Genomic DNA, 15947 nt, shown 5'->3' on the forward strand with positions numbered 1-15947 from the left:
GCTAGTCATGGAGAGAACAGGAGTGTTGTATTTCTTCATATTTGTGCATTTTATATGCTTGTTACAGCTGTACCCCTAAACTAAAGAAACTTGAGTTCCATAGAATTGGAACTTTGCTTTGACAAAAATAAAATAATGGGTTTTGACTTTCATTGTAGCAAATTAACTGAGAGGAAAATTTAATCAAAGTAAACTGCATTGATAGTTTATAATAGCATACATTTTTTGGCTTATTTACAATGTATTTAAATCTTTTAATACCCTTATATTTATTATCCTCCCCTGCTTTTGTAGCGACAGCGAATACGAGAGCTGATCCTGAAACAGCAGCAACAGAGAAGTGCCATTCGTCAAGAGAGAGGCCCTCCTGAGCCCGCTGGCAATATGACTCCCGGAACACCCCGACCTTGGCCCCAGGAGGACTCTGGGCAACAGGGGGAAATTTTCAACCGCCCTCCTCCACCTTATCCTGGACAAGGACCTATAAGAGGACCAGTGAGATTTCCTGGACCTTTTCCAGCAGATCAGCGTGTCCCTTTCCCTAATGAAGGACAAATCCCCCGCGGCCCACATCCTGGAGATCCCAATTTACGACATCAGGGACCAAGGTTTTTGTCGTCCTTTATTATTTGCTTGAATTCAAAATATTTTGTAATTATATATCTAGCAAAGAATGCATCATCTTTAAATCTATATCTTATTTTTATTCTATTTTAGGTTTTCGTTTCCACCTGGTGTTCTTGGACCTCATTCAGAACTGTTTCCCAGGGGAGAACACCCAATGCAGGATATCCCTCCTCAAATGAGACGCTCCATGTCTGCTGAAATGGCTAAGTCTATGGTAGCAAACCCAATGGGTCTACCTCACCACTTTCCTCCAAGAGGCATGCCAGTGCAGCAGCACAACATTATGGGCCAGCCGTTCATTGAGCTGCGTCACAGAGCCGCAGAAAATAGGCCTCGTATGGCATTTCCCCCCATTGCTATAAAAGGATGCAACATAGATCCAAACTTGCAAGGTCTAAGGCCTCCTGGATTTCATGGAACACATGATACCAGGTTCCCAGGGAATCAGGGGCCAAGAATGGTAGACCCTATGGCCAGCCAGACTGGCCATACGCAGATTTCCGTTAGTATGGACAATCTTCATCAGCAATCCCAGATGTCAGGAAGCAACACACTCAAACAGTCTTCTTTAATGCGGTCCATGAGTCAGCCAGCCTCAAATGAGACCCAGAACATGGCTGCATCAATGATCTTGAGTGCACCCCCTGCTGGGCAGACCGAGGCTGTCTCAGTGACCACAAGTGACACTGTGGAGGAGAAACTAGATACAGAGGAATCCGCTGTAAAAGATCTTGAAGACGTTGAGGTGAAAGACCTGGTGGATACTGACTTGGAAAATCTTAATTTGGACCCTGAAGATGGCAAAGATCTAGATTTAGAGACAAATGACTTACACCTTGATGATTTTTTAACAGCTGGGAAATTTGACATCATTGCCTACACAGACCCAGATCTAGATGACATCAAAAAAGACATGTTCAATGTGGAGCTAGATCTCAGCGATCCTATGGATGATAATGCTGACACCACAGAGATGAACAAAAACTTGACTAGCAGTGGTACCGATACCTCATCCAGTTCGACATCTAAACTGGTAAAGGCAGATGGGACTGCAGAGAAAACCTCCGCTGAGGTCAAACTGGAAGCTCCTGGGTGTCAGGACTCTGCCTCTTTGGCACCAGGGCAGGAAATTAAAACAGAGGTCAAAGACTGTCAGAAACCTCCTGAGGTGGTAGACCAAAAAGCCGCTGGAAACACCTTAACTTCAAACAAGCTGGGAGTGCTCCCTGACTCCACCCCCGTTCTGTCTAGTTTACTCATTAAGCAGCAGCCTGAGGAGCAGTCATTAAATCCAATGGTTGAATCTGTCAGTCAAGGCTGTAACCTCCTGCCCCAGCAGAACCCTGAGAGTCAGCATACTTCTGCACTTACGATGAGTCAAACAATACCAGACGCCACTACCACCGCAGATGCCCCTGTGACAGGCTTTGGAGCAGACCACCAGGTGGGGCTGGCCGCTGGAGTAGACCAGAGCAATATGAGCCAGGCTCAGCAGGCAATGCTAAACCAGGCAATGGGTCAGCAAAGCCAGCAACACCGTCCTCTTCTGCTGGAAGAGCAGCCACTTTTACTGCAAGACCTCCTTGACCAGGAGCGGCAAGAGCAGCAGCAGCAGAGACAAATGCAAGCCATGATTCGTCAGCGCTCCAGTGATTCCTTCTTTCCCAACATTGGTATATTTTTTAAATAACAACTTTTTGTTTAAGTACAAGGTAATGTTTAATATTAAAAAAGCTCTGACAATCTAATGTTTCATTCCTAGATTTTGACTCAATCACTGATCCTATCATGAAAGCCAAGATGGTTGCTTTGAAAGGCATCAACAAAGTAATGGTTCAAAATAACATGGGGATGACGCCAATGGTTATGAACAGGTAAAGTTTTTTGTTGTTGATTTTGTAAGTTGAAAATTGTGCTTATGTAGTTTTTCTCATCTCTACTTGGTTATCCTGCCACCATACATGAGATTGTTTCCTATTCTCTGTGCTCGTGGATCACAGATTTCCATCTGTTCCTGTGCCACCTTGTCCTGACAGCACACCACTTCCTACCCAAGTGGTTGGACAGGTAACAGACATTAAAATGCTCAGTTATTGGATGAAAATCTTATAGTGTAGATCTTATAGATATACACTGTATAATCTATCCAATAATACATGTCTTCTTTCCATCTAGGATGGTAAACTGACACAAGTAACAAGGCCAAATCCTCCAAACTTTGGACCTGGATTTGTTAGTGAGTTCTCAAAAAATCTGTTTTCCTTATCACTATTTGGCTTTTGTTGTTTTTATGCTTTTGAATGCTAACAAAAGATAATTTTTTTTTTCTGTCAGACAACGCTCAGAGGGCTCAGTATGAGGAGTGGCTTCAGGAAACTCAACAACTACTTCAAATGCAGCAGAAGTTTCTAGAGGAGAAAATTGGTGCTCACAGGAAGTCAAAGAAAGCTCTGTCGGCCAAGCAAAGAACAGCTAAGAAGGCAGGGCGGGAGTTCCCTGAGGAAGATGCCGAACAGCTCAAACATGTCACAGAGCAGCAAGGTGTAGTGCAGAAACAACTTGAGCAGGTATATTGAATGCTCGGCTTGTCAAGCTTCTCCTCATATTTTTTTCTCAAATAAACCAATTCATGCAAATCCCCATCCTAATGAATGTAGTTATATGAACATTTACAATCAGCAACTACCAGGCCACATTAAGGGCAATATTGTGAACATGGTCTAGTGCTAAGAGAAATATCAGTTTTATATGTATAAACACACACTGCCACTGAAATTACGTTAAACACCTGAACATGCACAGCGTTTATCGTATAATTCTTTGATGCCATTTTAGTCCACTTCATAAGGAAAGAATATGAATAAAATTTTTATAGCCACGTCTTATTCTTTTTCAGATTCGTAAGCAGCAGAAGGAGCATGCTGAACTTATAGAGGAATACAGAGTAAAACACCAGCAAAACAATATGGCTCCCATAATGCCTGGGTTGCACCCAATGCCAGGTCCTGCTGGCATCGTTCCCAGTGGACCACCAATGGTTCAGCCTCCAATGAACCCCATCATGCAGATGCCTCTTCATGTCGGTCAGCCAAATGCGCCTCCACGTATGCCCAACCCACCATCTGGATGGCACCCAGGTCCTCCGATGCCAATGGGTGGACCTGGAATGCCACCTATTATGCCCCCCCAGGTACCAGTGGGAAATCCAAGCCAGCCTCATCCAATGCCAATGGGTAACATGCCTCAGCACACACACATGCCTGTTGAGCCTCCAGCACCACCAGTTCAACCAGTTGGTGCAAAACCTTTGCAGACTGGTGGTGTTAAGTTCGATGACAATAATCCATTCAGTGAAGGCTTTCAAGAGCGCGAGAGAAGGGAGAGACTCCGGGAGCAGCAGGAGAGACAACGTGTGCAGCTCATGCAGGAAGTTGAACGACAGAGAGCCCTGAAACACCGCATGGAGATGGAGCAGCAGGGTATGATGGTGCCAGATGGGAACATGGCACCACTTGCTCAGATGCCATACTTTAACTCAGAGCTGCCACATGAATTCATGCAGCCCCAGAGGCCATCATTACAACAGCAGCAACAACTTGGACCGAGGTTCCCTCCGCAGCAGGCACTTAGCTCATCGACTGGGGCATACATCCAAGGTGAAAGGAGAGCCATGATGGGCAATGGGATGATGACTCCAGACATGGGGCCAGGCTTGGGCCATGAGAATATGGGCTTACAAGGACCTAACTTTCCCCAAGGTCAGCCAAGGCCCCGGCAGTTTGGTGGACCTGGAATGATGCTTCCAATGCAAGGTGAATGTCCACCATTTGGGGGTGACTCTGCTACACCACTTCCATCTAACTTTCCAGGCTCAGGTCAGTCTTTGATCCAACTCTACTCCAACATCATCCCGGATGAGAAAGGCAAAAAGAAGAGAAACCGCAAAAAGAAGAAAGATGAGGACGCAGAGTCTATCAAGACACCTTCAACTCCACACTCAGATCTCACAGCTCCTCTTACACCTTGTGTCTCTGATACCTCTTCAACTCCAACCAGAAACACCCATCTTTTTGGAGACCAGGACCTCTCAAGGTCACCCTTACTGGGATGTTCCACTCCAAGCCACTCAGAACTGGAGAGGCAGCTGTCATGTGGGCAGTCTGGACAAACTGGTCTCACATCAGACACAGCAAGAGCCCAGGCTCAGGAACATGAAAGGATCCTTGACAATATAAAGCTTGAGCAGACTGATGCCAGTGAGTGTCATGAGACAAGAGAAGGTCCTATTGGGTCCGAAATTAGCTCTGTGAAAGAGGAGAATAGTAAAGGGAGCGCGTCTCCCTTTCCAGCAGGGCAAAGTCCAAACAAGGGTGAAGCTGGCAATGAACTACTGAAACACCTTCTAAAGAACAAGAGTGCAACTCCACCAGCATTTGCCCAGCAAAGGTCTGAGGAGGGCCTGCGCTCAGAGGAGGAAGAACCCACAGACTGCAAATCTCTTCTCAGGCAAAGCTCCATGGACAGCAATGGGGTCAGTCTCTGAGTTAGTCATGTACTGAACAGACCACTGAGGGGGCCAGTGGTTTTCATAGTGAATCAGGAAGCTAAGTCATACAAAAGGGAACCTTATCATAAATAATTTTTCATAGCTGTCAGCGTTTAAACATGTCATTAGGTTTGAAATTTTTCAGGTACAGTAGATACACATGGTTATATGTTAAAGTATATTTTTTCTTCTATTCTTTTTTCCTTCCTACTATTATCTATTACTGCTATGTTTTTTGCTTGAAACTCTGGCACAACAATTTTCTTTGGGATAAATAAAGTTGTTCTCATTCTCATTCAATCTGCAGGCATATTCAGATGGCACTCCTGACTTTCCTGGACCTCTTCTCCCTGAGCAGGAGAAAAAGAAAGGAAGGAACAAGAGGACCCCAAAGGGAGAGAAACCTCCTTCTCGCTACAAGAAAAGGAAAAAGGAAGGGGATGATAGGCAACTGATGCACTCTGGTCCTGAAACTGTAATGAACCAGATCAAACAGGTTAGAATTATTTACCATGTTTTGCCTTGGTCATACAATTGGGAAGAGAAGACAAAAGAGAAGCAAAATTTCAAAATTTTGTTAAACTTCACCAAATGACTTAACAAAAATATACAGGATCACAGAATAGAAAATGGTAATATATGGTATATGTTATATGGGAGTGTGCCTATTAATGAATTTTGAATATTGTATTGACAGAGCATAGTATTTTCAACAATGTAGTCATATTATCTTCATTACATATGCCACATCGTAAATTTCTTTTTCCATGTTTATTGTATAACAGCACCTAACATGAGGTTTTGAAAACGGCGGTTTTGAATGTCCAGTTTTGCCTCCTAAATTGCAATAGGTTGGACAATTAAACTGGTTATGCAAAAAAAAAAGCATGAACTTATCGAACATGAAATTATAGATGCTTGTATGCCCAAAAAAAGCTCAAAATGGTTTACAGTCCAATTTAGCAAAATCATCTGGAGTCTTTTCCAATTTAGTCACAATAATGTTTTCTACTTGGTTTCTACAGCAAGAGTGTGTTTATTGATTCAAGAAATGTCATTAATGCAAGAGACAAGGTCAGTCGATGTTGGATTCTAGATTTACATTTTCATTTTGGTTTGTCTTTCACAGCAGCTCTCCCTGCTGCCCCTCATGGAGCCACTGATTGGAGTCAACTTTGCTCATTTTGCTCCCTATGGCAGTGGCCAGCTCAATGGCGAGAATCTTCTGTCTGGTACATTTGGCAGTGCCTCACTTGATGGAGTCTCAGACTATTACTCTCAACTTGCCTATAAGGTAAGATCTCTTACTTCCCTGAGGGTAGAGAAAGGGAGTCATGACTTGTGTTCGGTGTACCTGAAGCATGTGTTACAGACATTGATTTGGCCTGCGTTCCTATAGCAAAGTAACCTGAGCAATCCACCAACGCCTCCTGCATCACTCCCTCCCACCCCACCACCTGTGAACCGACAAAAATTGATTAATGGGTTTGCCACGACGGAAGAGCTAGCCAGCAAAGCTGCTGCTATGGGTGAGTGTTTTACAACTTAATATTGCACTGCAGAAGCCCCACTTCATTAGGACAGGTTTCTGTCCGAAATATGAGGCAAAATTATTTTTTCCGGTTATGGAAAATAGCAGGTTTTTCGAGAATTGCTTTAGTTGATGAAGGAAAGCCCAGTGTGATAATATTGTCTAAATTAATACAGTGTCCAAAGGCCTTGTCCCAAAGCCACTTCATGTCCCATTTCGCACTGATGAGGATTTGTTAGCCAGGGCCATTGCTCAGGGACCAAAAACTGTGGATGTGCCAGCCTCCCTGCCTACACCTCCTCATAACAACCAGGAGGAGCTGAGGTGATACAACTGATACATTTGTTTGTATTGGATCATATTTTTTATGCTTTTTTTCTACATTGATGTGGACTGAATTATTTTAGCAGAGGTGCTTGACTTTCCTTTTTCCCACACAATTGTGATAACAGTAACCGAGGGCAGGAGCTTTGCAAGGAAAGGGACACACCTGACAGTTTTGTTCCATCCTCATCTCCTGAGAGTGTGGTTGGCATGGAAATCAGTCGTTATCCAGACCTTTCACTGGTAAAGGAAGAGCCAACATCCCCCTGCATTTCTCCAGTCCTCCCAATGCTTCCCACACCTGATGGGAAAGGTACTCACACACAAATTCCATCTTCTCAATTTTTAAAACACATTTTTTCCAGTCCTAATTAAGTGGCTGTTGTTACAAGGTAAATTTATTCACAAGAACTGCTTTGACATTGTTGCTCTGTTTATGTTCGTATAATTTTTTCCTCCAGCATCAGAGGTCAAATTGCAAGAGATCAAGACAGAGCCCTCAACAATGTTCTTTGGATCTCCCTTTGGCCCCATGTCTGAGTCTAAACAAGGGCTGGTTTCAGTTGCTATAACATTGAGACCAGCAGCAGCAGAGGTATGATAACTAAGTATTAATAAGTAATTTCTGTTTCCGCCCAAAAAATCTATGCTGCTTAATTTTATGGATCATTTTCACATTGTCATATTCCGCACAACCAGAATGTTGTCATTTGGGCAACCTCCAGCTTGTCAATAACAATAAAAAAAAAAATTCTCCCATTTGAAATATGAATATCCTTAAAAGCATGCAAAAAAGCCTTAGTAGGTGTTTTCTGTATCCATATAAGTTATTCTTCTTTTACTCACAACCCAATATCTTTTATTAAGAATAATCTCTATATATGCCACAAGATACACACAGCTCATCACTTCTGGATATACAATTTTATTGTCAGAGAAAGAAACATTCTATTCTCATACTGTTTTCTCCCACAGTTCAGTTGGAGAATATGTGTTTTAAGAGTTAAGAAGCAAATGGATATTTTGAATGAAGCCACAAAGCTTTTCATTAATGGGGGGCAGTTTGACATTGATTGTTGCTCTCATTTTAGATATGCACTGATACCTTTCAGAGAATTCACGATCATCAAAATTTGCATGTAAAGCCTGGAAGATGCATAGGAATGAATCAGTATGACTGAATGTAGTTGTCTTGTTTTTTTTCTGCAGAACATCACTGGTGTGGTTGCAGCCATTTCGGATCTGTTGTGTGTGAAGATACCTAGTAGCTATGAAGTCAGTAGCACTCCTGACCGAGGACCCCTGCCTATGCTCGGTGGTCCAAGGGTGGCCCCCCATACCATTGATCCACGTGCTCCCATGCTTTTCCATGGACATGGAGACAATGGTGGCCTTCATATACGGGCTGGACAGATGATGCGATCTGGTGGCGCACAAGGAATAATGCAACACCAGGCACATCATTTTCGCTTCCATCCCAACAGCCCAGGTATAAAAATAAAAGAAAACAGATGAATATTACAGATTTTCCAAAGGCCTTTTTTGTTGCTGTCATTTGAAATTTCCATTCAAGGACAAGGACATCCAGTGAAACCGGAAGCTACAGCAACACAGTCTAACTGTTTAACATTTTTATTTCCAAAAAGTATTTCTTAACACTACATATAGCATGATATTGTTAGACTGCAAATGACAATTGGACCGTTAAAGTTGGAAACAAAACCCCATGCATAAAGAAGCAGAGCACATGCTACAACTGAATTGCATTTTTTCTTTTTTTTTTTTTATTGTTTAATACAGTTTTGATTTTTCTATTCAAAGTTTATGTGTTACGTGCACAATCATCTGTAGGTTTCTCTGTCAGTTCTGATATCACAGATTAATCTGATGTGTGTACCATTTTTGCCTCAGGTTCAGCAATTATTCGAGGACATGACCAGAAGGCCCCTGGCAGCCCTGGGTGTAAACCACAGTGGTGCTGTCACTGTAAAGTGGTGGTTCTTGGAAATGGAGTGCAGAAATCAATCAAAGATCTCCCTGCACATATGAAGGTAGCAGAAGAATAATGTTTTAGGACTTTTTGTGGCTTTAGGATGGGATAACACAGGAACATTTTACACTTTTAAGCGGAGCATTTGATTTCTCATAATTTTGCATTCCTGTCAAATGATCCTTTTAACATGATTGTTTAATTCCTAACAGAATATATTTCAGGGTGGTTCTATGCCAACAACAGCTCTGGCCTCTGGTTGGCTCAGTTGTTAGCACTGCTGCTTCACACCAAGAAATCCCAGCCTCTTTTCAGTGGTCATGTTCTTTTATGTCTGTGTGGGTTTCTCCTACAACCTAAAGACAAACTTAATACTAATTCAAGAGAACTGAAGTCAATCCATGAGATTGGCTTGCCCTCTCATTTGCAACATATAATTGCCATGCCTTGGAGGTCAGTTTTATTCATTTTTTTTTTCTCAAAAGGAATCTGATGGTCGTTTGAAAGAAGACCTAGTCTTCTGCAGTCAGAGCTGCTTCCTTCTCTTCTGTTCCTCATCACCCTTGCATCCCAGACCCACTACAGAATCTAAGGTTTGAACCTCACTACAAGAGTTCAATGAATATGCACACGGTGAAGAGAACACTGACATTTTAATTTTTGTGTCGTCCACCTAGGAATCACTGACCCTTCTCCCAGCCTCTGATCAAACCGAGAGCTTTTCTAAAGCACAGCACCAATACAGTAATAACATGTCCTCCATGGATGTTCATTGTCTGGCTCAGCTCCAGCCCAAACAGTCTCCCCCCTCCACCCCACCTATCCCTTTCCCCACTGCAGGCGAGACACCCAAGATGGAGACAAAGTCTGATGCCATCAAAGTGACAGTGAAGCTGAAAGCTAGACCGAGGTCCCATGACGGCTGGCATCAGGTAAAAAGACAAAAAGGTCTCCGCTGGAAGAAGTGGACAGTCCAGGTGGTGGTCCCAAGAGGAAATTCCCAACTCCCAGATGAGGATAAGATTGATGACCTCCTGAAGAAACTAGGGGCCTCATTACGGCCTCCCCTCTCACTTCGAGACCACAGACGCTGCTGTTTCTGCCACCAGTTTGGAGATGGAATCACAGATGGTCCTGCTAGGCTCCTCAATCTAGACCTTGACGTATGGGTACACCTAAACTGTGCCTTGTGGTCAACAGAGGTGTATGAGACACAGGCTGGTGCTCTTATCAACGTGGAGCTTGCTCTGCGCCGCGGCCAAACCATACGCTGCGTCTATTGCCAGCAGACCGGGGCCACCAGTGGCTGCCACCGTCTGCGCTGTACCAATGTATACCATTTCACCTGCGCCCTGCAAGCTCAGTGCACCTTCTTCAAAGACAAGACCATGCTATGCCATGCCCACAGGCCCCGAGGCACTTCAGGCCAAGCACTTGAACATGAACTACGCTGCTTCGCAGTCTTCCGACGCGTCTATGTCCAAAGAGATGAAGTCCGTCAGATTGCAACTGCAGTGCAGCAGCCTGAGTTAGGCTATACCTTCAGAGTTGGCAGTCTGGTGCTGCATGCTATGGGTCAACTTACGCCCCAGCAAATGGGAGCATTCCATTCTCCCACAGCCATCTTTCCAGTGGGCTATGAGGCTTGCCGTATTTACTGGAGCATGCGCCATGGCAACCGCCGTTGCCGCTATGTCTGTTCTGTTGAAGACAAGGAGGGAGTGCCAGATTTTACCATCAGAGTCATAGAACAGGGTTATCAAGATCTGATCCTGACTGACACATCTGCTAAAGGTTTGTGCTCATGGATTTTTTCCAGACTTGTTTATGTGAGACCTATCAGAGTACAGTTTTTGACTTTATTCTGTCTGGTGTCACTGTAATTAGGTGTGTGGGACAAGGTCCTCGGCCCCGTTGCTGATAGAAGAGCTGAAGCTGGCACTCTCAAGCTCTTCCCTGTCTATCTGAAAGGGGAGGACCTGTTTGGGCTAACAGTCCCAGCTGTTGCTAAGATTACTGAATCGGTTTGTAGCTACTCATAATTTCATTTGGCATGCTTGGAAATGAGAAAAAAAAAAACAAGTAGAAGAAATCCTTTAATGAAACATCATTTGAGCTATTTCTTTTCATTCCTGTCAGCTTCCTGGAGTGGAATCTTGTGACCGGTATTCATTCCGCTATGGACGTAACCCTCTTATAGAGTTGCCTCTCATGTTTAATCCAGCTGGGAGTGCCAGGGCCCAGCCAAGAACCAACTCTCCTCAAACTTCACTGGTGATAAGGTAGTGTTTGATTATCCTGACCCATAAAAAAAAATAATTGTTCCATCTGAAATTTTGTTTTACTGATTTAAAAATATCTACAATAAAAGGCCACAGGCTCAGGCTGTATCAGGCATCAGTGCCAGATCTAACCAGAATGTGGCCCAAGGAGAGGGTGGCGGCCCCCATAACAAGCCTCCAGTTGTGCACCCCAGATCCTCTCAATACCGCTGGATGAAGAGTGAATGGAGAGCCAATGTTTACCTGGCTCGCTCTCGCATCCAAGTAAGTTTGAAAATAGTATGCTGTTTTTGCCGCAGCAGTTATTCCCCTTCCATTTGTGACCGGTATAAAGATTACACCCAAATTAAATGTTAATGAGAGTTTCTGTAAAGATGTATGTTTAACCTTCGGCCACCTTATTTTACTATGAATCAGTATCAGAAATGTATATTGTCTGGGCCAAAGGATAGATCCTTCATTTCTTTGAAGGATTTTTTTTCCCCCAATTTTATTTCCGGGAAATCTTACATTTTAGTCCTTTTAATCGGTAAGTTACATGCTTAAAAATTGTCCAATGGTCTCAAATGTCCTGTACAGTGCCCTTCTATTTGATTCCCTGAAATGACGAATGTACGTACGTTTATATATTGTCTTCATAAAGATAATTGGATTTCCCTTTTAAATTAGCTTTGATGTTCATGCTCAGATAATGTTTGTTGGCGTGAGAGAGGAGGATACTGAGAATAAGGTTAGATGGAGAATGTTGATTTGCTGTGGCGACCCCTGAATGGAAAAGCCGAGAGGGAAAAAAGAAGAAGTTCATGCTCAGATTCTTTAATCTGTGGACATAATGGATATCTGCTTTTGGAATAATTTTACAGGGTCTGGGGCTGTTTGCTGCTAGAGACATTGAAAAACAAACAATGGTGATAGAGTACAATGGAACCATCCTTCGGAATGAAGTTGCCATCAGGAAGGAGAAAATCTATAGATCTCAGGTATGCATGTGTTGTTATAATCACAGGAGAAATTGTTTTTTCTTTAGCAAACTAACTCATTATCTTTATCTGTCTCACAGAATCGAGCGGTGTTCATGTTCCGGATTGACAGTGAACATGTTGTTGACGCAACTCGAACCGGTGGGCTAGCGAGGTATTGAGACATTTTACAGATTGCATTATTTACAGTTTGGTAAATATAAATTGAACGATGAAATATTTCACTCAATACTTAAATTACGTTCAATATTTATTGTATATTTATTTTTGGGATCTCTGGCTTAGCAATGAATGTGTGGTATGAGTGCAATTTTGCTAAAGACATCAAAAAAGAAAAAGCTGTGTATATACTTCATTCGGGTCAAAGAAACCTGGTGGTTCAAGGCAGCCATGCCGTTTAGCTTGATTTACAGATAGACTTTTTTGCATCAATCCATCACCAAAGACAGTGGGGCTTGGATATTTGTGGGTAATTATTTGTTTTAGGTTTATTCTGTGAACATGTGTAATGTGACATCATGGTTACTAATGATGAACATAGCATAGAAATTGCTTCAGTTCACTCATTCAGTATTTTGATATCAGTAAAAAAATCTGCTGCATCCTCTTTGGATTCTCAGCTTAATGTAAGATGATAGCAGGGGATGGAAACATATGATATGATTATTTTCAGTGTGACTGTACATGTAATTTTTTTTGTTTTTTCAGACGAATGTTCACATTGAGATAATTCTCATGTACAGGGATATGTTTAAGAAAAGGTCTATGTAGATTATGTTGCATCGTATAACTACTATCCGGAACTATGACACATTCCTGGATTCAGTGACCTATTCATTAAATCGCCACAAATATTTCCTCAGAGGCTCTTAATCAAACAGCCTTTTACAAAGTATAAAAAATGCATGGCTACTGACATACTCAGATTTTGATGAAGTCAAAGTCAACTTTATTGTCAATGCTGCCAGTATGTTCACACATGCTGAGCATTGAAATAGCATTACTCTGAGACCCATGGTGCAAAAGTGCAAAAAATTAAAACTAACTTGTCACAGACAACAATGAACAATGATAAGTTATGCTGATGTAGAAATTGTAGGGTTTTACTTTTAAAGTGACAGGTGTGTTAAGGTGCAGTTGCAGAAAAAAGTGATAGCTATATGAGAGTGAAAGTGAAAATGTATGTATAATCTTTTAATATTAACATGAATATGTATATATGATCTTTGTAGGCCACATTTTAGCTATAATAGTACAAAAAATAGCTGTGATCCTACAATACAAAATGTTTTGTATCCCATAATACTGGACATTCTCTTTTTTTTTTTCCCCAAATAGATATATCAATCACTCCTGTGCCCCAAACTGTGTTGCTGAGGTGGTAACATTTGAAAGAGGTTACAAAATCATCATTAGCTGCATTCGCAGAGTTGAAAAAGGAGAGGAGGTATGTTTTTGTTTGTCTTCATCTATCATTTTATTTAGGGTACCACGATACTCACCTAAAATTGTCCTTGGTTTCCAGCTGTGTTTCGACCACCAGTTTGACACTCTGGAAGGTCAGCAAAAGATTGCTTGCCACTGTGGAGCTCCTGAATGCAGAAAGTGGATTAACTGAGCAAAAGAAAGAGACAACCCTAAATGCATTCCTTGCTTATACATTGTGGGTGCTATGATCTCCATGGCATCACACTAGTCATTTCATGAATGAACAGACGGCCTGAACCCTTTGAGAGCTCTATGAATTTATGTATTGATTCATCAAGATTATGGAGGTGCATATGGGTAAAGGAGAGGTAATGTAACACAGTAGCAGGATGTGACTTGTGCCATATGTGAGAGGTGCTTATGTATGCGACGCCTCTTGTTTGTCTGTATGTAAATTTGTGTGTTTGGTGTACATGGGGTGCGGAATCCACCAGCGAATGAGAAAGCACTGTGCAGGGTGCGGCCTTATTGCTTACCAAGGGCAGGCCCTTTGTGTCATACTGTTAATGTATACAGTGTGACTAAATGTAGACATCACTGAATGAGGAATGTACAGCAATGAATACCGTGAAGGGAATCTTAACTTGCACTAAAAAAGGAAAAAAACAAAACAGAAAAAAAACATCAAAAAAACAAACACGAAAACTTTTAAAATACTTGATTCCATGAGTCAGTTTTATCATAGGTCTCTGTCATGTGATTTGTGTGGAATTCGAGAGGTTTTGTATTTATTACTGAGTGAATGAATTTTATTCTCAAAATGATGAGAATAAGCTGAAGAAGGCTAGATTGCTAATGTTTTTGAAGACTGAAGAAGACATGCTGTTACTTTTGTATAAATGTACATAAAGAAAACTATAGGAATAACCGACCAAATACTACCTTAACCTTCTTGATGTTGGGTGTTTTTAAATTGTTTTTGTTCTGTTTGTAATTGAAATTTATTTAAGATGGACATTATTTCAGTTTGAGAGTATATATTATGATTATTCTGTACAGAATTTGTAATATAACCACAATAATTCACAAAATATTTTTGTTGTAAAAGTAAGGTATTGTAGCGTAGTGTTTTGTGACTTAGACATACTTTGACCACTCAAAATATTTTTGTTGACTAACGTAACGAGTTATCAGTTACAGGAAAAAAAAAAAAACTTCAAAGAATGAAAGATTCTGATCTGTTTGCTTTTAATCAGGTTTGATTTTACAGAACTGTGAATTAGGTTTTGAAACCCAAAAACAACTTTTTAACTTTTTAACAACAGATAGAAACACGACATATATTTAGCTGTTTTTGTTCTTAAGTTGCTTTTAAATAAGGTGCGAACGTGCGTTAGATGAATCAGTGTGTGTGATGGAGGAATCATGGCAGACAGTTTAGTTTAAACCATGGGTTCTACCTTTTGGATAGAAACGGCATTCTCCTTAATCAGAGATATTTCTTATACTGACACTTCACAGGTCACATGCTTAGAAACAGGAGTTTTTGCGTGCACAATTTCAAGTTGACTGTAAAATTTTTGAGACAGTCTTAGAACTTGTAATGTATATGGCATGTATTTTTTTAACTTTCCGAAGACTCAATTGTATATATTTTCTCAATGAATGGTTGTAACAAAATTGTTTCTTGGATATTTTTCTTCTCTTGTATGATATGACATCATCCTGCCAGTGTGTTTGTGCTACATTTTCTTGGTCGTGTAAAGTAGTCAGAATTTTTCTCTTTTTTTCTTTTTCTTTTTTTAATGCCTTTTGAAGTGTACAGAGTATGGAGGTTTGGAGTTTGTGGAATTGAATTTAGAAACATTTACAAAAATAAACTATTTTACATGTTACACGTGTGTGTGGACAATCAGTAACAATGCTTTCCTTTTTAGAGGTGAGATGAGAATATTTGTGTCTGATACTTGGCATTCACAATTTCACAAGAAGCCACTGAAATAAGTAAGCATTTTCAAGGGTTTCTTACTGTTCTTCTCATACTTGCATGGCCTCCATGCTGTGGGGAATGTATTCCTTTTATCAATTAGTTTCTGGACTAAAGAAGGAAATCTTTCCTTTATAAATTGGTAGCAGAATTGAAAATGCTAAATACATTGATGCGGCAGCGTTTTCTAATGCCCTTTCTCTGATCTAGTAGGTGCTCAATCGCATACTGGGGAAAAATTAAAAAAAAAGG

At 41.3% G+C, this 15947-nt stretch overlaps 1 protein-coding gene across 3 annotated transcripts in view; it reads left to right on the forward strand.

The window, feature by feature from the left end:
• Positions 1 to 14923, forward strand: part of kmt2cb (lysine (K)-specific methyltransferase 2Cb) — a 71186-nt gene extending 56263 nt beyond the window's left edge. For 2 of the 3 annotated variants that reach the window (XM_086171884.1, XM_086171887.1), the window contains 24 exons: positions 295 to 608; positions 718 to 2300; positions 2390 to 2501; positions 2628 to 2694; positions 2803 to 2863; positions 2962 to 3194; positions 3524 to 5158; positions 5481 to 5669; positions 6303 to 6467; positions 6573 to 6702; positions 6881 to 7028; positions 7157 to 7341; positions 7490 to 7623; positions 8238 to 8517; positions 8940 to 9079; positions 9504 to 9611; positions 9696 to 10812; positions 10906 to 11042; positions 11158 to 11300; positions 11390 to 11564; positions 12164 to 12280; positions 12361 to 12434; positions 13619 to 13727; positions 13806 to 14923. In XM_086171884.1, the coding sequence (XP_086028010.1) occupies positions 295 to 608; positions 718 to 2300; positions 2390 to 2501; positions 2628 to 2694; positions 2803 to 2863; positions 2962 to 3194; positions 3524 to 5158; positions 5481 to 5669; positions 6303 to 6467; positions 6573 to 6702; positions 6881 to 7028; positions 7157 to 7341; positions 7490 to 7623; positions 8238 to 8517; positions 8940 to 9079; positions 9504 to 9611; positions 9696 to 10812; positions 10906 to 11042; positions 11158 to 11300; positions 11390 to 11564; positions 12164 to 12280; positions 12361 to 12434; positions 13619 to 13727; positions 13806 to 13898 (7449 nt within the window). In that variant the 3' untranslated portion in view covers positions 13899 to 14923. The remainder of the gene's footprint in view (positions 1 to 294; positions 609 to 717; positions 2301 to 2389; positions 2502 to 2627; positions 2695 to 2802; positions 2864 to 2961; positions 3195 to 3523; positions 5159 to 5480; positions 5670 to 6302; positions 6468 to 6572; positions 6703 to 6880; positions 7029 to 7156; positions 7342 to 7489; positions 7624 to 8237; positions 8518 to 8939; positions 9080 to 9503; positions 9612 to 9695; positions 10813 to 10905; positions 11043 to 11157; positions 11301 to 11389; positions 11565 to 12163; positions 12281 to 12360; positions 12435 to 13618; positions 13728 to 13805) is intronic. The other variant, XM_086171886.1, reaches the window with a different exon arrangement.
• Positions 14924 to 15947: the final 1024 nt, after the last annotated feature.

Source organism: Fistularia commersonii, chromosome 25 (genome assembly GCF_037954325.1).
Source record: "Fistularia commersonii isolate RoL2024-O1a breed Wild chromosome 25, RoL_Fcom_v1.0, whole genome shotgun sequence".
Lineage (NCBI taxonomy): Eukaryota > Metazoa > Chordata > Actinopteri > Syngnathiformes > Fistulariidae > Fistularia > Fistularia commersonii.